This window comes from Maniola hyperantus, chromosome 5 (assembly GCF_902806685.2).
Source record: "Maniola hyperantus chromosome 5, iAphHyp1.2, whole genome shotgun sequence".
Lineage (NCBI taxonomy): Eukaryota > Metazoa > Arthropoda > Insecta > Lepidoptera > Nymphalidae > Maniola > Maniola hyperantus.
In genome coordinates, this window is record NC_048540.1 from 15,937,950 (window position 1) to 15,959,848 (window position 21,899).

The following is a 21,899-nucleotide window of genomic DNA, read 5'->3' on the forward strand; positions in this document are numbered from 1 at the left end:
CCTTCGAGTACGATATCCTAAAGAATATTTATTCTGTTGCAGCCGGCCAAAGTTGCGCAGTCACTCCTGCTGTTCTGCCAAGGTCAAAGCCAGCTGACGTCGCTGCCGCCTCCCGGCGTCGAGCGCCGCATGTCTCGCGCCATGTCTATGGAGGAGTACGACAAGCCCAACATCCGTCGCCTGTCTCTCACGCCGCACGTCTCAGAAACCCCCCCACAAAGAAAACTGTAGAATAAAACCTACGTTTCCTTGCAGCTTCAATGAGTCCCGTACACAATGGCCTGGTACGTTCGGCGAGTACGGCCCAATGTGTGAACGCTACTTACAAAACTGCATCAAGATAAATTTTAATGAAATTTCAAACTTAACTTTGGAAAAACTCTCGAAAAGCTTGGTTTATGTCCATATGAAATGAAATACAAAAGAATATTATGTAAAAAAACTGGTGCCACTAATTAAAATATGTTAGGACTCTTCCACCGTATCAGTTCGAAAGGTAAATAGGATGTGATACAAAATATCTAACATTGTTGGTCTAAGTAAAAGTTTCTGTTAGTGCTGCTAAAAATTGCAAAATATTAAGAATTTCTATTACATTGCTAAAATTTATACACGGGGTCATTCGCAAATATTATCTGATGTGCATAGTAATTATAATTATGTCTCATGAACAGTTTCGAAACAAGTTACTGTTTACGAAATTATGACCGCCAAAATAGTTTTATGTGAGTTGGATGCTCTCCCAAAGTCCTAAACCTAATTTTCAAAATTATATATTTTGTTGGGAATTTCTTAAGCTTACACTTTATTCACATGATTTTTCCGTAAAAGTGGCCATTACCTATTTACTGAGATATTTGTGATGATCGTTTTGGTGATGATCTTTGGTCCCATGTAAAATAGCGGAAAATCAATGGAGACCTCGACCTTTTATTTAGAACAATTTAGAAGCTTAATTTTATACCGAGAATGCTTGATACATCTTTGGTGGAACTATCTCTAACAATTCACTCTAAGATCAATTATTGATCAAACTTTTCCGGGTGGGTTTTCGCAAATAATTAGGAATAAGGAGATTAATATTTATAGAAATTGAAAGTTAGATGGCTTTGTCTATTGGCTACCTCGATCCAAGTGTTTAAAGTTGAACCTATTTTCGCTGCGGGCAGGTAATATTTTCATATTTTTATGAATTGTTTATGGATAATAATATTATACATATCTTGTTTAATAAAAAAGTACAAAACACATACTTTACTAAACCTACATTATACCTTACCAATATTTTAGTATTTACCAATATTTTATTGAGGGCCAATTTTTCAACCGTTATAAAATAAATAGTACGTAGTTAATCCTTACTCAAGGAATAAGTAAAGTAGTGTTGCCGTTTATGTGTTCTGGGTTTCCTGATTGAAAAATCAGCTCTTAGAATAATTACATAATTAGTAGGTATATTATTAGGCTCCTTGGAAGATGTTCAAAATTGAAAAATACCTCGTATTTAAATAAAATTTGTTAAGTTCCTAAGTAGCTATTTAGGATATGGTAAAAAAATATATACAATATAATAAAAACAGTAAAAGATAATGTGTTGTAACTTGTATGAAATAACAAATTAAATGTTTACTGTTTTGCCTTTTTCTTATGAGTTTTGTATTTTTACTGTAAACTTCAAACAAAGGTGGACTTAAGTTATTATTTCCGTTAATTTGAAATGCACATTGATGGGAATGCTATCTGAAAATACACAAGTAGGTAACTAGTCCTTGGCGCTTACTAGTTAGCCAACAGATTTTTTTATTCTATACAGATTTTTTTGCTTTGTTTTATATTACAGTAGGTACCGATCTACAAATCATAATTTTTAAACTTAAACATAATCGTAACTCAAAATCGCTAAAATCTGTATTACAATGTTATTTCTTGCAGATGTCGAATATTTTATATTTTAACTTTTAGGTTCAAGGTACTATAATTGATATTTAAAACAATAACTATTATAAATAATAATCGTCGTTAGTTATTTTAAAGAATGTAATCATTCAAAATAATGTTATGTTATTTGGTTTGTAATTATGTATTTTTAAGTACGTAATATAAACTTTAAACTAACAGATTTTTCATTTTTTATTTTGAAAAAAGAGAGGGTCTTCACGGGCATCTTTGCCGGTAGGATAGTAGGTAACTAACCACGGCCAAAGCTTATTAAAAGACCAGTGCAGCGGGATGATTCACTAACTCAGTGATCATCACTAAATGAAAGCCACCATAGTCATGTGATAGTGGTTGGTTCTAAATTGCTGCTTCACTGAGCGATATAAAAATAATTTCACAGAAACGAAGCTGATTCGAGAAACATAACTGTGGGTGTGACTCGATGGGAAAAAATTCTATAGATTCCCAACGAGTCACACTGTGACACGATTGGGTGTGACTTGTGGGGCACCCACCAAATATTATGCTGACTCAAATTGGAAACGAACAGAAAATCAGGATCCACATATTGATAGTCGTTCGATTTCTTATAAGCTTGTAAAATAAAAGCCGAAGGAAAATTTTATTCGATGTTACAGAAACGATTCTAAGGTACCCACTCAAAAGATCTGAGAACCTGCTGCAGCATTATTAGCCCAAGAGAACTCTTACTATAATAAATGTGATTAATTGAAAGGGGTTACACACCTCAGCAATGAGGAATACAAAGTAAACCAGAACACCTATACCTAACCATTATAATTAAATTTGAATACCTAGCTGATTTTTAAATTGACTATTGTATGTAAAAAATAATTGTATTGCGTGTAATTAGTGTCACGGATCATAAGTTATTCCTCGAATAATCCATATTGAATATAAATACAAAGGTATGTCTCTGCGTATCTTCGTTTGTTTCTAATACCTCATCAACTCAACTGATTTGAACAGGCACATAGACACCTACACTACCTGCAGAATTAGTGCTCAGGAACTTCACAACCTTGTTCCTCCTTCACTAATCTACCACTGAACAATGAGAAACCGTCAACGTTAGCATCCCGTAGCTCTTTGATTTCTTGGATGAAAAGTAGCATACGCAAGCTTATTCAGGATGAAAGCTGTCCCATTTATATATTACCAAACAACTATAATGCTCGTGACTTGGTCTAAGTACGTAGATTTAGGTTCCTAAAGATAATCCCGTGGGAACTCTTAGAAATTCCACCCGAATAAAACTAGAACAGATCAGCTAGTACAATAACATCTAAAGTTATATAAGCAATAGATAAAAAATACAAAAAAACTGATAAACTTTTAAGAAACCTTGATGGATTCCTTATCACTAAAAGTAAGTGTAAGCTAAACAGTTTAGAAACGAGTATTTATAAAGTGTACTCAGCAATTAAAAACATTTTAGTTGGTTCGCGTTCTAGACAACATTGTCGCATCACAATGCTTACTATGCTTTTCATAGTAATACTTATTGTAATAGTTGCATTAATCGTAGGTCTTTACCAAAAATCAACTAACGCGATATGTCTATCGAAAAAGAGGCTAGATGGAAAGACGGTCATAGTTACAGGAGGGACGACTGGAATGGGTTTAAAAATAGCAACAGATTTAGCAGAAAGAGGTGCTCGAGTTGTTATAGCCTGTCCTTTTGAAGATGAAGGAGTAACAGCCAAAAAAGAGATAATTAACACAACAGGAAACGAACAAGTTGTGTTCAAACTTTTAGATTTATCTTCAATAGCTTCAATTAGAAAGTTTGTTAAACAAATCTATGAAACAGAGAATAGATTGGATATATTGATAAATAATGCAGGAATTGGTGCTGTAAACGAATTCATCACGGAGGATGGGATGAGTTTTATAATGCAAGTGAATTATTTTGGTAAATTTTTGCTGACGATACTTTTGCTGCCTTTATTGAAGAAATACGCTACGAATCTGGAGCCTGCAAGGATTGTGAACACTTCATCGGTTTTACATCTTTTAGGAACTGTGAACTTTGATAGATTGAATAATATAAAGTATTGGTACCCGGTACTTTTTTATGCGAATAGCAAACTGTGTGTAGTGCTATTCACTCATGAATTAAGGAAGAGATTGAAAGGCGCTACAGTTGTAGTGAACTGTGTGGATCCAGGAGTGGTTGGAACTGGTATATATGGTTGTATGGGGAAAATTGTCGGTGGTTTCATAACTTTGGTGGCTTTCATGTTTTCGAAAACCCCGTGGGAAGGCGCTCAGACTGCGTTATATGTCGCTCTGGACAAGGAGGCTGGTATGCTCAGCGGCCAGTATTTCAGGAACTGTAAATTGTCTCGTGCTAAAAAGGCTGCCTATAATGATGAAACTGCCAAAAAACTGTGGGAGGAATCTGTGAAACTTGTTGGATTGAGTGATATGGAAATTGAACAATGTATTTAGGTATGGTTAAATATAGTTTTAAATAAATTAATAAATATTTTAGTATCTACCACTGCAAGTATGTGTAAACTGTCTACACATACTTGCAGTGGTAAGTAATTGTTTAAGGGTTTTTAAAAGTTTATTAGTTATTTTATGGTTATTTTATATTCTTTAAATATAGCTCGTATCTTGAGATGTTACTAGAGAACCTGGCTGAATGACATTAAAACCCGTAATGAAGTTGCTTATTGCACTGATAACTACCTAATTAAAAAAATAGAAATGAAAATAGTAATAATTAAAAAAAACCCGACTTTCAAAACCACTGCAAAGTAAAAAAATAATATTTTTACACGGTTATGTATCTTGAAGTCAGGCGAGCTTCACGCGTTGTAATCTAAGTTTCCTTCATTATAACTGAAAAGTAAAGCTCCTTTTTAGGGTTCCGTAGTAAATAAGGAACCCTTATAGTTTCGCCATGTCCGTCCGTCTGTCTGCCTGTCCGTGTGTCACGGCCACGGGTCTCTAGCTCTAGAAGTGAGTTGGTTGAAAACTTAAAATTTTGACTCCCCATTAGGTGGGCAGACGTACGTCTAACGGTTGATAAAGATGATGATGATGAATGCGATAGTTCAGTAGATGCGATAGATAGTGTGTCTATCTGTCTATCTGTCTGCTAGCTTTTCACTCCTTGACTTACTGCTTTCATGATAACATCCGATAAATTATTGTCGAAGTACCTATAGTCTACACCTACTAATTTATTAACACAAACAAGATAATGAGTGTATTTTGGTGTATTTATATTAAGATAATAATTTGTGATAGGTACAATGTATGTGTATGTAATACGGGCATAGGATATCCGCTCCATACTGCGACTGCATGGCATAGCGAACTATAAGTTCTTGACAGTTCGAGATGGCAATCGGGGTATGACTGTATGTGGTAAATTAAAACTACCTGACTATTCATAAATACTTGTAAAAGTTTACATGAATAAAAAAACATTCTATTCTATTCTATTCTATTGAGGCGGGGGGGACGCCCCGCACAACCGCACAACGCCCGGTGCTCGGCGCGGTGTTGTGCGTGTGTGCGGGGCGTCCCCACCCCGATTGCTATCTCGATACAATCAATGCCTTGGATGGTTCACAATAAGTACCTGCATTGGTAACATACAGGATAGATGTTATCCCAAAAAACGGATTTTAAGGGCGAGATCTATAGAGCGCATTCTGATTTTTCTTAGACTTAAGACAGAGTTAAAAAGAGACAGACCTATATCTCCCAAGTCCCACATAAATCTGTCTCATTTTAACTCAATTTTAAGTCTGAGCAAAGTCAAAATGCGCTCTATAGATCTCAGCCGAAGTCTGGGCAAGTCAACTTGTCGATAATAAAGTTCCTCCTCCTAAAATTTTCAATAAATATTTAACTTACAGAAATCGTCCGGTTACAGTTACATATTTTATTTTATTTATTAGGAACACACACAATACATTAATTTAACACAAACTACGACACTTATAGACAAACACAGGCTGATAAATGTATCTATAAAATGTGTACACAGCATTTGCAAAATATCTAGACAAATAAAAAGAACTTAACTAACTACTTAACTAAACAATTAATAATTAAGTTACTTAGGAGATGAACCCACCGTAAAATGATAAGAGCTTTTTTTTGAATGCAGTAGCTGAGTCATGAAATATGTCGATGCGGTATCTTTTTTGATATTTCGTTAAATTTTGCACATATACGCTTAATTGGGGCTTGATTTCCTAGATGAGATTTGGTGAAAGGTATATGGAAGATTTTTGGGGATATAAAACTGCGGGAGTGTCTATGTAGAACAGATAAGGATATTCGATTGAGAAGGTTACTACATTTAACTTTATTTCGTAAAATTTTATGTAGAAAGCACAAGTCAAGTATTTCGCGCCTATTTCGAAGAGATGTCATGTTAAACTCAGCCAGTCGCTGATAATATGGCTGTCTGTGTGAGATGCCACTGACGTTAAAAGCTAAGTGTCGAGTAAAGGCATATTAGAGTAAGTTTAAATTTATAATATACTAGCTGATCCCCGCGGCTTCGCCCGCGTAGTTTTAGGTTTTTAAAGATCCCGTATAGCTTATGTCACTCAGGAATAATGTAGCTTTCTACTGGTGAAAGAATTTTTAAAATCGGTTCAGTAGTTCCAAAGATTACCCCCTACAAACAAACTTAACGACATTCTCTCGACTTCTTTATATTATAATAGTATAGAGTATAGACTAGCTGCCCCAGCGAACTTCGTACCGCCTTAACAGTCGATTGTTTTTCAGGATTTTTTCAAATTTTTCTCTCCGTAAGAACCATCCCCGTACTTCAAGGGCTATTATGAAAAAGAATTAGCGAAATCGGTTCAGCTGTTCTCGATATTTGCGATCAGCAACACATTCAGCGATTTATTTTTATATATAGAGATTTCAATGCTTATCACTTATACCACACATTCCAGACTAGAATTATACCTAAAATCAAGTTTATTTATTGATAAATATACATATCATGACCGAACCACGTTCATACATTCTGTGAGTTTTGTTACATAATATAGTAATGTTTTATATTTACTTTATTTTATTCGTGTTAATAGTATTGGCAGTGTATCAAAGGTGCACCATTGCGACATGTCACTCAAACAAAAGACTCGATGGAAGGACAGCCATAGTTACTGGAGGTACATCAGGTATAGGATTAGAGATTGCAACAGATTTCGCAAAGCGAGGTGCTCGAGTAATAATCGCTGGTCGATTCGAAAAGAAAGGTCTGGAAGGATGCAACCATATTATAAAGGAATCAGGAAATAAAGAAGTTATGTTCAAACTGCTTGATTTGTCTTCTGTACAGTCTGTTAGAAAATTCGCGGATGAAATAAACAAAAGTGAAGAAAAATTGTATATACTGGTAAACAACGCTGGAGTTTGTATGGCCGAAGAGTATATCACAGAAGATGATATGAGTTTTACAATGCAGACTAACTATTTTGGGCCTTTCATATTAACATTATTGCTGATACCGCTTTTGAAAAACACTGGACGAATCTCAGAACCTTCTCGGATTGTAAACGTGACATCCCAAGCACATTTCATAGGAAAAATGGATTTTAGAAAGCTGAATGACATACAATATTGGACATCATTTCAAATATACGCAAATAGCAAGCTCTGCTTGACACTATTCACTCGGGAGTTAACTAAAAAGTTGAAATGGTCAAATGTAGTGGTCAATAATGCGGATCCAGGATATGTAGCTACTTTTATTATTAAAGTTCACAATCCAATACTTAAGTTTATACAGTACTTATTAGTTCAAGTTACGCAAGTTTTTATTGTGAAAAGTCCTCGGGTTGGGGCTCAGACTGCTATTCATGTGGCGTTAGACGATGACGCTGGAGCAGTGAGTGGAGAGATGTTCTACAACTGTAAGCTGTCTAAAGCTGCAGCGATGGCTTATGATGAAGACCTGGCGAAAAAATTATGGGACGAATCAATAAAACTTGTTAAATTGGAAAGAGAAGAAGTTATTAAAGTTTAGAAAAAGATCCCAGAAGACGCGGGTTCGATTCCTGCCGGTTCGCAATTTTTGATGTGTATTTAAAATTGTTTAAAATTGTTTAGAAAAAGAGTTTTTGTCGGTAGATGGTTCGGCCTGATTCACAGAATGCAAAATGATGTAATACAAATTAAATCTCGTCTATCGTTTCTTAAGAAATAAAATAAATTATATAAAATTGGTCATAATCTGTGGTATCGATCATTGACTTAAGGCCAAAATTAATGATAAATTATAATCAATCTTTTTGAAATATCTTTTGATATGCTGCTCAGCAGAGCATTACCTCAAACGTGCCTCAAACATAAAAATCAACTCTTAACTGTATTCCTTTTTTTATAGGCTGGTAATATTAATGTGTTTGTAGATGTAGATAAACGATCCAAGTGATATCCATACTTCCTGTCTGTCTGTCTGCTAGCGTTTCCTAGCCCATCTGAAAAGGTAAAGAGATAGTTTGCATTCCAGGGGAGAACATAATTATGTTATTTCATTATTATTTTTAGAGAAAATATAATAGTTTATGCATAATTACATACAAAATTACATAATGCGTTTAATACTATTTTATCCTTACAGAATACCTTAGCGGGTGATCCTTAAGACCCTAAAAATTATTACACATGTCGGTTATTTCCTTATTTTGTTCAGTTTTGTGCAGTAAAGTAGATTTACGCCCTTAGGTAATACCATAGAATGATAATTTGTAGGGTGTAAAGGATATTTATTTTCAAATTTATGGTCGTAAAGGAAATCTATTTCAGTAAATACAGCACTAGGGAAATTTTGGAACACTGCCTTAGAAAACACTATAAATTCTAAGCACTTTCTTCCTAGGTTTCATTTAAATAGCTAAAGAAACGAAGATGCTAGAGAAAAAAGAATTAATTTTTTTTCGTTTTTTGCTTCTCCTGAAAAGTAGCGTTTTGTCCTTTACGACCTTTGAGCCCAGAGGTATCGATATCATACTACTTTTTGTCCCGGAAAGTGAACGAGTTCCCACGGGATTTAAAAAAAAAAATTCGCGTGGATGAGGTTGCAGGCCTCATCTAGTAGACACTATTAATCAGAGGCGGATTTGACAAGACGTTTACCAAGAGCGCCCTAGGCAAGCACCTCATAGGCGCCCCTCTAACAGCCATATTAATTTTTTATTAATTAACTTCGAAAGAACGAGGAATCGTCTCATTGCATAGCTGTTGTCTATGATTATATTTATTTATGTGAACGAGTGAGGAGTTCCGTGGGAACATCAATTCATGACACTTTGCTATGTTAAAGAAGAGGCAGTTACGATCACTCCAAGATAATAATATTACTTAGTACGGATAATTAGGCCAGGTGATAGAACTCTACATGAACTCTAATGTACCTACATTATTAATAAAGATAAGGACGTCATTAGTAGATAATATGTTAAGATGATTGTGGTACAATTAACGTCAAAGTAATAAAAAGTTTATTTAATTAATCCATACTAATATTATAAATGCGAAAGTGTGTGTCTGTCTGTCTGTCCGTCTGTCTATCTGTCTATTTGCTAGCCTTTCACGGCCGATCCGTTCAACCGATTTTGACGAAATTTGGTTAACCGATAGGACCGGGGAAGGACATTGGCTACTTTTTATCCCGGAAAATCAAAGAGTTCCCACGGGATTTTTAAAAACCTAAATCCACGCGGACGAAGTCGCGGGCATCATCTAGTTTTATGAAAAAAACCGGCCAAGTGCGAATCAGACTCGCGCACTGAGGGTTTCGTAGTACAACAGTATTTTATCGACATTTTGCACGATAAATCAAAAACTACTTACTGGATCTCGTTTAAACCAATTTTTGGTGGAAGTTTGCATGGTAATGTACATCATATTTTTTTTTAGTTTTATCATTTTGTTATATTAGAAGTTAACAACTTTGGAAGTGTCTCTCGCGGGAACTATTCAGTTTAGAAAAAAATGATATAAGAAACCTCAATATCATTTTTAAAGACCCCACACGTATGGGTTTGATGAATAATAAAATTTTGAGTTTCAGTTCTAAGTATGGGGAACCCCAAAAATTTACTGTTTTTTCTATTTTTTTGTAAAAATCTTAATGCGGTTCAGGAAATACATCTACTTACCAAGTTTCAACAGTAAAGCTCTTATAGTTTCGGAAAAAAGTGACTGTGACATACGGACGGACAGACAGACAGACAGACATGGCGAATCTATAAGGGTTTCCCTTTTTTGCCATTCGGCTACGGAACCCTAAAAACCGACCAAGTGCATAAAGGGCCGATATTTTTTAATGCATAAAATAAAATTTTCCTGTACAAAATGCATCCAAAAATGTTTTAATTGAACTTTGGATGAAAGTAATTTTTTTATATGCACCCAGAAACATTTTTTTAGGTTTAAGAGTATTCAAAAATATTTACGGTTATGTTAGGCTACCAAATACCAGCATCAAAGATATCCATATTGTAGCGCTAACAATTTTATTATAGTTATATCATCCCACTCTACCCCTCACCCTCTCGCTCCTTCCGAATCTCTAGTAAAAATGTCACCTCATGCATTAAATTTTTTTTTAAAAAAAAGAATGCCATGTTAAATGACTAATATTCCCCTTTTTCCTCTCCAACTAAGCGTGAAGCTTGTGCTAGGAGTAGGTACGACAATAGTGCAACGGGCGGGGTTTGAACCGTCGACCTTTCGGTTTTCAGTCCACTCCTATACCGGTTGAGCTATTGAGGCTCTATGTCGTTGGCTTATAACTTGTACCACACAGTTTCCAAGGTCAGTTGCTAGTTTTGGTTAATAAAATAGATAAAAGTCACAATAAAAGTCATACACCAAACAAGGTTCAAACACCAAACATTCTGGTAGTTCTATTAGATATTGTAATGTTCCATATTTACTTATTATTATTATTATTCACGTTAATAGTTTTGGGAGTGTATGTGAGGTCCACATAAATACAAAGATGTAAATCGATCGAAAGCAAAAATACCTACCCAGAAATACTAAATAATAAAAATACGTATTTACTTTTAAGTTACCTAGATAAACATTCTGTGTTTCAAAAAGAACTCGTGTTTTCGCTTAAAATAAAATAAAATAAAAATATTTTTTATTCAATTAAACTGTTACAAGTGTTTTTGAATCGTCAACAGCATCTACCACTGATTTAGTCCTATGTACATAGGGATTGTTAGCTTATAACTTGTACTACACAATGTCCAAGGTTAATAACAGTAATTATTATTGATAAAAGTTAATAATAGTTACTATTCTTTGATAAAATACTGATTTCATCCAACAAAGAAAACAAATTCACACATTCTCTGAGTTCTGTTAGCTATAGTTATGTTCTTTATCTACTTATTATTATTCACGTTAATAGTTTTGGGTGTGTATTTAAAGTGCACCTCTACCATTGCAATATTATGTCAATCAAACAAAAAACTGGATGGAAAGACAGCCATAGTCACTGGAGGCACAACAGGTATGGGGTTAGAGATCGCAACGGAATTCGCAAAGCGAGGTGCTCGAGTGATAATTGCTTGTCCATTCGAGGAGGAAGGTCTAGAAGGACACAAATATATTATAAATCAAACAGCGAATAAAGAGGTTATATTTAGATTACTTGATTTGTCTTCTATACAGTCGGTTAGAAAATTTGCAGATGAAATAATCAAAAGTGAAGAAAAATTACATATATTAGTTAACAACGCTGGAGTTTGTATGGGCGAAGAGTATATCACAGAAGATGATATGAGTTTTACAATGCAGACTAACTATTTTGGGCATTTCCTGTTAACATTATTGCTGATACCGCTTTTGAAAAACACTGGACGAATCTCAGAACCTTCTCGGATTGTAAACGTGACATCCCAAGCACATTTCAAAGGGAAAATTAATTTTAGAAAGATGAATGACATAAAATATTGGACTTCATTTCAAATATACGCAAATAGTAAACTTTGCTTGGCACTATTCACTCGGGAGTTAGCCAAAAAGTTGAAATGGTCAAATATAGTGGTCAATAATGCGGATCCAGGATATGTAGCCACGTTTATTATTAAGTTTCACAACAAAATTCTTAAAATTATGTTTTACTTATTGATTAAAGTGACGCATATTTCCGGTTTTTTAAAGAATCCTCGGGTTGGAGCTCAGACTGCTATTCATGTGGCGTTAGACGATGACGCTGGAGCAGTGAGTGGAGAGATGTTCTACAACTGTAAGCTGTCTAAAGCTGCAGCGATGGCTTATGATGAAGACCTGGCGCAAAAATTATGGGACGAATCAATAAAACTTGTTAAATTGAACAGAGAAGAACTAGTTAACATTTAGAAGGAGATAGATTTGGTACGGTCGGTTAACATTTAGAAGGAGGTAGATTTGGAACGGTTTGGTCTGATACAGGACATTTTCGTTTTGTTACAAATAAAATTATTTTTTAATCGACCATGTTTATCTTTTTATTTATTCACATTTTTACTAAGTAGACGTCCGCGGCGTTTGGGTCCATTATGAGTTATGAACACTTCCCGATAATATGTCCATTTCCCGATACGACCGCTTATCGGTATAATCAATAATTGCCTCTTTGGTCTAGGGGTTAGCATGTTTAACTGCGGATAACGAGGTCCTGGGTTCGATTCCCGGGTCAAGCAAAAAACAGATATTGGGTTTTTCTGCTAAGAAATTCTCAGTACCAGCCCAAAGTAAGGAAGATAACGATGTGTCACCTCTGCGCCTCGGAGTCGGTCCTGCGAATGATATCTCTCTGGTTGTGTCAGATTTCTGTCCCATCTTGCTATGAGAGTGAAGGAATAGAGAATTTGATGATTAAGTTTGAATATACCGTACCGACATTTGTTATACCTAGAATAGGTATGTCTTGACTTGCTATTGTTTTGGTCTTGTCTTGGTCTTGTCATGGTATTGTCTTGGTGTTCTCTCAGTCCTGTTTATGTTTTGTTTTGGGCATGTCCTGGTCTTGTCTTGGTAATATCTTACGGTACGAGACCAACACGACTTTCTTGTCTTGGTCGTGTCTTGGTCTTTCCAGTCGTATTTTGGCCATGTCTTCGTTTATCGTAGTTGTAGGTTAGCAGCTATGAGGTACCTATCTATACTTACAATAAATACAATGAAAACCAAAATGAAGATCTGTATACGTTTATTAAACAAGACAAGGAAACACTGCAAAACTTTTTAAACATTTAACAACACAGACGTGGACAAAACAATTACACTTAAATAATTCATCGCCATACGTGATACAACGCAAAAAATTATAATGTTTTATAGAGGGAGGCTGCATCTCAGAGCTCATATTCTATGGAAAACTCGAAACGCAAACACGCAGTAAACTCTATTTCAATAAGGGTACTCACAGAGTATTAACACGCGCTTTCGTTTTATGAAGAGTAATGCGGGTGACATTCGAAAAATTCAAGGCGTATCACCAAATCGCAAATAAAATTGATTTATTGTCATCAAAAGTGCGTTCTACTCGTGCTTAAGTTTCGTACGTGGTATTGAAAGGGTTCGGCCTTTCGTTGGCAAGTTGAGCATCGTCCGACCTCAGCGGACATTTTCGAACCTTTAAAATTTTTCGCAAATCTGCTATAATTAATATTATAAACATGCGGCCGCGGTTTTGGGCGTCCGCTTCGGTCGCGACGCTCCACAACCGCCTCGCTTCTCACACTATAGCAACACAGTCGGGAGCAGGCAAAGGGACCAGAGAACTCATTACCGACTTGGAAAAATGGCACACGAGGAAGCATGGGGAAGTAGACCGCTGGCTGACACAAGCACTCAGCGGCCACGGGGTGTTCAACACCTACCTCATCGCAATAGGGAAAGCGCCTACTGAAAATTGCTACTTTTGCGGAGAGGAAGACACCCCGAGACACGCGATTTTTGAGTGTCCCGCGTGCGCGGATCTTAGAGAAGCAGCACAGGGAGCAAGTGACAGTGTCAACGCCCAAAATCTGGTAGCCCGTATGGTGTCAAGCGAAAATGAGTGGCACAGATACGGCCAGATGCTGAGAGCCATAATGTTGAGAAGGGAAGATAGAGAAAAACAAGAAAAAAAGGAGAGAGAGCAACCAGAGGATCAGCACGAAGTAATGTTACACGGTTTCGTGCTGATCTCGCAGAGGGGAGGTCTTTTTAGTCCGTGCGAGTCGGACACACCCTGTCAATAGACAGAAGTCCATTAGAGATTTTTCCTCCTCCTAGAGAAAAAAAAAAAAAAAAAAACTATAGCAACACTGGTAACAACACTTCAACAGACTGAACTAATGACTAATAAACAAGTCTTTTTTGATGACAAGTTGACCCGCAATTGCATCTCAACTGATCATGAGTGTTCATGCAGTCAAAGATAGCTGTGGTCTATCAGGGGTACAGTTCTTGCAATTCACGAAGGCTAGTGAACTTTACTTGTCGTAACGTCGTTTACATGGCGTAAGTGTGCGTGCATGTCGGACCAATCAGTCGCGAGCAAGCGCTGTCAAACGCACACATTTAGTGTACCTTACGTATACCGATACGACTTAAACAGAAGCATGAGTCAGTGGCCTTCGTGAAATGCAAGAACTATAACGATACAGCTCTTCAACAGACTGTACTAATGAATATCAAACAAGCTTTTCTTAATTTATTTGATGGAAACTTGTTTAATTTACTTGACTGCCTTTTCAACAGCTGATCGTGAGTGATGATGCCAGTCCAAGATAGTAATGGAGGTAAAGGGATATTATCAGTGAAATTAAACCCATAATCCAAGAGAGTTGCAGTATCTTTTTCAAACGATACGTTTGACTATTGTGTCCTTAATAATGTAGCTGTTCCTTTTATATTATAACTACACTCTTATTCAGCTATGACTGTCTTTTGAATGTTCTCCATCGCTTTGATTTCTTTCTGCTCTTTCTTATCTTGTTCTGTATTATGTAAAAATACATGATGTACTTCATTCACTCGTAAGTAGCCCAATCTGATTTTCTTTCTATTGATCTATTATTTCTTCTTTATTTTAAAAAGGCTTGATATTTTGTATGCCAATCGTTACCAGTCTGTTGCATTAGACAGTTCTAAACAAAAGTTACACTAGAGCCTCAGGTTGTTTTGGTTTCGTCTGACGCACTTTAACTGCTCGAGAAGACATCACCTGTACATCATGCTGAGACTATCTTCCACAATCAGCGTGCACCATGCGAGGTGTCCCATATGGCGGGTGGATGGTGGTGTAGTGACGTCATAGCTCGTCATCTCCAGGCGCCATGTCTGACGTCTCTATAGCCACTTCGTCGTAGTCTCTCTCTAGGGCTGCGAGGTCTTCTCGAGCCTCCGTGAATTCTCCTTCCTCCATACCTTCGCCAACATACCTGTGGAAAATTGCTTTTATTTATTCCACTCACACATACTTGTACCGCTACCATTGCAGGACTCACAGTACGAATCCTTTCTTAGCAACAAGTAGTCCTCCCCATTTACCTATATACACAGTTTAGGACAGTTAGGTAACTTCTAACAAAGCGTCGAGGCCTCGACGTCATAGCCCTGAGCCCTATTTCTCTATGATTGTACGTGACGTCACCATAGTCTAATATTTGACTTATCGTCGATTCAGGCTTAAACCGAGAGTTCCTTCATTCTAGTTCACTCTGCTACTGGTCCATGAAATCAACCAAAAAGGTTTTGCTATCTCTAATAAATCTTTTTAAAATACGAATAATGTACCTATCTATAACCAAAATTATATTATAAATGCGAAAGTGTGTTTGTTTTTTGCTAGCATTTCAGGGCCTATCCGTTTAATTGATTTTGATTGGTAGGTGCCAGAGATAGCTACCTAGATAACCTAGATGGACAGAAGCTACTTTTTCCCGGGAAAACCTTTCTCATGGAACTTTTCACTTGGAAGAATCTGCGGGCAACTCTATTTGGTACAGGGTTCATCCCAGTAACGAATACTTATAGACTAATTTGTATGCCGGAAAATCAAGGAAAAAATACCAAAATCCACGCGGATGAAGTTTTAATATATTATTCAAAGTTATGAATTACCTAAACTTGTCAGAGGTGAAAAAATATCACCTTGACGGTATAAAAAAATCATACGCGTCGTATTTTTTCCTGTTTGAATTGTGTGTATGTTACTCAAAGTTTTTATGTAAGTATAATAATATTTTATAGTGTAATTGAGTGCCTACCTATTGAATAACTAGGCATAAATTATTAATAACTAGCTGATGCCCGCGACTTCGTCCGCGTGGAATTAGGTTTTTTAAAAATCCCGTGGGAACGTATGTCATTCTCTAGGTCTATATGTATACCCATGCAAAAATCACGTCAATCCGTTGCACCGCTGCGACGTCATTGAAGGACAAACCAACAAACAAACACACTTTCGCATTTATAATAAGGGTACTGATAAATAATAATATCTTCGAGAATATAGGTAGATAAGATACTTTTGCACTATCTCGTGCGCAAATGGCAAATCTCTGTCAAAATTCGGTTATCATCATCATTATCATAAACCATTGATGTTGGAATCCCCCTCTACTTGATGAAGCATGTGGGCGGGGCAGGCGAGCCGCGGATATGAGCAAACGCTCATATCAAAGTCTTTTGAGCACATTTCTATGGGCCATTTTTGCCCAATTGTCACCGTGATTAGAGCTGCCGTACAAAACTCGAAAAGATGCCGAGTTTTACTGTAATTATAAGTCGTATGCGAAATAAAAATGTGAGTCCGGGTAAATAAAGGAATTTCTTTCGTCCATAAGATAAAAATCTACTAAAATATTTGTAGATCGAGGCATAATCTCGAAAAATTATATCGGTTGACAATGTTAAGAGCGTTCAACACAATTACCGATTTTTTAGGAATTATTCATGTGCGAAGTGCTACAGATATTAGGAGTAATAACGAATAAAAAGGTTGGAATATTTAAGAACAAGCCTTTTTTAAAGATCTATTGCTAATGAATTATTAATTTTATTGAAAAATAATAATCCTATCAAATCCTTATTCTTGCAGAAGACGTTTACTAAATTATACGATTTTGAGTGCGTCTTTAGTTAACATATAACCACGAAAAACACATATAATAAACACATTCTCTGGTTATTTCTAACAAAGACATTTATTTCTAACATACAAAAACTACAGTGATATCAAAACTCAGTCTTTCACACGGTAAATACTCAAAGCCCCGTTTGTTTTAGTGGTTTACTAAAACATCGGAAACACACGAGTATCTCGTAATGCCTACAATAAGAGAAGATAGACATAGCAATAATAAGAAACATAAGGCCAAGCTATCCATACGAATACGTCCATACGAATAGTCTTACAGTGTCACTTAGAAGAATATAAGAACTGTCTTGTGGGCACTAAAGCCACCGAAAGCCTTATGAGAAGAGTTTTTCGATACAATGACCTTCTCCCAACTCTTGACACACTCATAAAAATACCAATGACTGATTACAGATGACCTAGAAATATCAAAACAAAAAAGAACTGTTATGCATGGTCTTTTAGTAAATGCTACTAAATCACAGGCTACTTTTGAAATTGGCCCAGCTACGAAATTGTATTGTGCCAATTTCAAGTCTTCCAATCATAGCTAATGATGATCACGTATCGTGGTCAAGCAGAGCAAACTTTCCGTGTGCGTAAAAGTGAAAACTCTAGGGCAACAAGATTATAAAGATAGCCAGACGTGAATAACTGACTAGGATACCCTTAAGGCTCTTGAAAACTATCAGACAGACGGTTACGAAACAAAAAATGTTCGACAACTTGGGTCACTGGTGATTTGTGAACCAGTGAAAAAAAACTTCACATCCATACAAAATTTATTTTTAATTTTCATAAGGCTCCCTAGAACATTTTTGTATGGAACTCTTTTTTGACACTTGGCATGTGCACAGAGCTTGAAGGTTTTCTTTCAGAAAAAAAATCCTTAAAGTCATAATTGTACAAAATTTATTGGAGTACCTTAATTACAAATTATAGACCTATCTCAGTGCTAACAATGCTTTCAAATGTCATCTAGAAAATTCTGAACAACCAGCCAGCCAGCTTCTTGAATAGACATAACATATTATTATCTGAGAATCAGTTTGGTTTCCGGAAAGGAAAGTCTACAGAAGATGCCATCAACCTTCTGACTGATCAAATTGTTAATCGTATAGAAGCTAAGAACAAAGTAGTAGGCGTGATTATTGATCTCACCAAGGCTTTTAATACCGTCTCTGTTCCTATTCTTGTGGGCAGATTAGAAGCTATTGCTATAAGGGGATATACACTAAGTATCTTCAAGGATTATCGCTGCGGTCGGGGAAAAAAGATGGCCAGCAAACAAAACAAATTCATACAAAAATTTCCTTCATTTTCAAACAAACAAAGAACTTGCGAAGTGGTCCCACGCGTCAACGCTCTTAATTTTGGGCTTGCGTGTGTCGATAATTTTATCGATAGTGTATTTTTGTTAATAAAGGCTAAACATCTTGTGGTACCTATTGTTATAAAAAAGTTTAAGTACTATAGCATAATTTATAGTAGGTAGTAATACAACAATAGTAGATCTATTTATATAATAAGACTTCCTCCGGCCTGACTGACAGACTGATCTATTTACTATCTAGTCTATCAATATACTTATATAAATTCTATCAATCCGCACATGGCCAGAGTGGTAGACTACGACCAAACCCTTCTCACTCTGAGAAGAGACCCGTGCTCTGCAGTGAGCCGGCGATGGATTGATCATGATGATGATGGACAACAATAGATTGCATATTTTATACTTTGCCAAAACAAGACAGGTATATCATGGATTGACTAGGTATTCTAGAGAATGACTGAATTATAGACATTTCCGGTACCATTATTGATTTTGAAATCGTAAGAACAGGATCTCGGCTGAAGTGAGAAGATTGGTAACTTAGGTAGGTACATACTGATATTTAACATACATATAAGTCGAGTTGAGAACCTTTTTTTCGAAAGTCTGTTAGAAATCGTCATGTATGTAAATAAATTTAAACAATGCCATACCATCTTTAACTGCCCTTTAAGATAGCCAATAATTATGACGTATTGATAATTATTATCGATATCGACTTCCAATTGTTACACATCACTATTTGTCAGTGGCTTGTGTATTGCCAGTGACGTACAAAAATTTTCACAATAATTTAATTAATTATTTTTAAAGTGATTACTTCGAGCGACATGTACTTTATATAGTGAAACATGTTTTTCAGATGTTTGCACAATAAGCACAATAATTATCAACGCTTGGAACATGATATTAAGAACTGAAAATATTTATTGTGCAAATTTTTATCATAGCTGGCAATACAATACTTGAATGGTACTTCAAAATCAACCGTACCGTTAAAAAGATACAGACGATTTTTGCTTGTAATTTTTTGGCCAATAGTAGAGTCGCGATGGCTGTGTGCTGAATACGCTATTCTTTAAGATAGTGTGCGAGGTGGCTCGCGCGGTTTTCATACAAAAGTAACTTCATCAGCGTTCTATAGTATTTATTATTCTAGGTCATAAACTGATAGACGTCCACTGCTGGACATAGGTTTCTTGTAAGGACTTCCATACGCCACGGTCTTTCACCGCCTGAATCCAGCGACTCAATGCGACTCATTTTGACAATCTCAATTTTTGTGATTGGCTGAATTTGTGCGATTCTTGTTGCAACAATGCATTGTAGCCAATAGTGAGCGAGCGTTAACCAATCAGATGTGATTGCGATCGTGACATTCTAGCTGTCATTCTATCGCAATCGAGCATGAGGTCTTACATCGCTGCACTTTCCTGATCTTGGGACTTCTACGTCTATCGGTTTTTTGAACTATGTGCCGTGCTCATCGCCATTTCAGCTTCGCAACCCGCTGAGCTCTTTCGGTTACTCTGGTAGCCCTACGGATCTCCTCATTTCTGAAATTCGGTCGGGAGGACATAACTCCAACAGACTTATGTCCACAACAGACTTTTGACGACCTCCCTGGCGTAGTGGTCTTATTAGTGGGAGGTCCCGGGCAATTTTGTAATTTCTAAATTTCTGGTCTGGTTGGAGGCTTCGGCCGTGGCTAGTTACCACCCTACCGGCAAAGCCGTGCCGCCAAGCGATGTAGCGTTTCGGTACGATGCCGTGTAGAAAGCAAAGGGGCATGAGTTTATTAAAAACTGCCATACCTACCCCTTCCAGGTTAGACAGCTTCCATCTTCGACTGCATCGTCACTTACCACCAGGTGAGATTGCAGTTAAGGGCTAACTTATATCTGAATAAAAAAAAGACTAACCAGTGCACAAAGGCCCGCTTGGAGTACATGAGGTCGAACTTGTGGTCGAGCTTGCCCCACGCTTCGGCGATGGCGGTGGTGTTGCTCAGCATGGACGCGGCGCGCTTTACTTGCGCCAGGTCACCGCCCGCCACCACCGACGGCGGCTGGTAGTTGATGCCCACCTGTGGACAAATAACACATCTTATAATCCATACTAATAATATTATAAATGCGAAAGTGTGTCTGTCTGTCTGTCTGCTTTTCACGGCCCAGCAGTTCAACCGATTTCGATGAAATTTGAAGTTAACTTACATCCTGGAAAAGGACATAGCTTACTTTTTATCCCGAAAAATTAAAGAGTTCCCACGGGATTTTCAAAAAATCTAAATCCACGCGGAGAGAAGTCGTGAGCATCTAGTAACGACATAACTGTCAGAGAAACTGTGATCCTATAGTGGTTAGGACATCGGCTTTCTTTTCTGGAGGTCGGGGGTTTGATTCCAGGCATGCACGTCTAACTTTTCAGAGTTATGTGTGTTTTATGCAATTAACATAATATTATCACTTGCTTCTCTCTATTCTCTTTTCATGAATAACTTTCTATCTTATTTTTGTACCTATTCTACTCCCTCTACAACCTCTCGCACTGCCAAGGGTCACTGGTACAGAGTAAGTGCTTCCCTGTCCACTTTTACTCTTTTTTCTCTTTACAGTAAATGTTTTTGGTAAAAATTAAAAAAAACCATGCTCAAGGGTCACACTTCCGTGCCGTCGCGAGGGCCGCACTCGCACTCTCACCTTGAACCCAGTAGGACACCAGTCCACAAAGCGGATGCCGGCGCGGCCCTTCATGGCGGCGATGGCAGCGTTGACGTCCTTGGGCACCACATCGCCGCGGTACAGCAGGCAGCACGCCATGTACTTGCCGTCGCGAGGGTCGCACTCACTCTCACCTTGAACCCAGTAGGACACCAGTCCACAAAGCGGATGCCGGCGCGGCCCTTCATGGCGGCGATGGCAGCGTTGACGTCCTTGGGCACCACATCGCCGCGGTACAGCAGGCAGCACGCCATGTACTTGCCGTCGCGAGGGTCGCACTCACTCTCACCTTGAACCCAGTAGGACACCAGTCCACAAAGCGGATGCCGGCGCGGCCCTTCATGGCGGCGATGGCAGCGTTGACGTCCTTGGGCACCACATCGCCGCGGTACAGCAGGCAGCACGCCATGTACTTGCCGTCGCGAGGGTCGCACGCACTCTCACCTTGAACCCAGTAGGACACCAGTCCACAAAGCGGATGCCGGCGCGGCCCTTCATGGCGGCGATGGCAGCGTTGACGTCCTTGGGCACCACATCGCCGCGGTACAGCAGGCAGCACGCCATGTACTTGCCGTCGCGAGGGTCGCACTCACTCTCACCTTGAACCCAGTAGGACACCAGTCCACAAAGCGGATGCCGGCGCGGCCCTTCATGGCGGCGATGGCAGCGTTGACGTCCTTGGGCACCACATCGCCGCGGTACAGCAGGCAGCACGCCATGTACTTGCCGTCGCGAGGGTCGCACTCACTCTCAC

The 21,899-nt window shown here is 37.7% G+C and overlaps 3 protein-coding genes and 2 pseudogenes across 9 annotated transcripts in view; 4 read left to right on the top strand and 1 right to left on the bottom strand.

The window, feature by feature from the left end:
• LOC117982063 (uncharacterized protein ZK1073.1) overlaps window positions 1–2,119 on the top strand; it is a 56,472-nt gene extending 54,353 nt beyond the window's left edge. For all 7 annotated transcript variants that reach the window (XM_034968345.2, XM_069498782.1, XM_069498783.1 and 4 more), the window contains one exon: window positions 43–2,119. In XM_034968345.2, the coding sequence (XP_034824236.1) occupies window positions 43–231 (189 nt within the window). In that variant the 3' untranslated portion in view covers window positions 232–2,119. The remainder of the gene's footprint in view (window positions 1–42) is intronic.
• Window positions 1–21,899, bottom strand: part of LOC117982155 (tubulin alpha chain-like) — a 205,313-nt gene that overhangs the window by 176,159 nt on the left and 7,255 nt on the right. The window contains exons 8-9 of the mRNA XM_034968449.2: window positions 20,345–20,508; window positions 15,192–15,389 (exon numbers count right to left, since the gene is read on the bottom strand). Coding sequence (XP_034824340.1) covers window positions 15,260–15,389; window positions 20,345–20,508 — 294 coding nt within the window. The 3' untranslated portion in view covers window positions 15,192–15,259. The remainder of the gene's footprint in view (window positions 1–15,191; window positions 15,390–20,344; window positions 20,509–21,899) is intronic.
• On the top strand, window positions 3,432–4,413 carry LOC117982065 (retinol dehydrogenase 11 pseudogene; annotated as a pseudogene).
• Window positions 6,972–9,756, top strand: LOC138402351 (retinol dehydrogenase 11-like). Its single transcript, XM_069498589.1, has 2 exons — window positions 6,972–8,483; window positions 8,952–9,756. Exon 1 carries the CDS (start codon window positions 7,004–7,006, stop codon window positions 7,979–7,981), a length of 978 nt encoding a protein of 325 aa, XP_069354690.1. The 5' UTR covers window positions 6,972–7,003; the 3' UTR covers window positions 7,982–8,483; window positions 8,952–9,756.
• On the top strand, window positions 10,137–12,387 carry LOC117982075 (retinol dehydrogenase 11 pseudogene; annotated as a pseudogene).

Coding starts and splice junctions, on each gene's coding strand:
- LOC138402351 (XM_069498589.1), top strand. CDS start 7,004: ATGTTTTATATTTACTTTATTTTATTCGTGTTAATAGTATTGGCAGTG.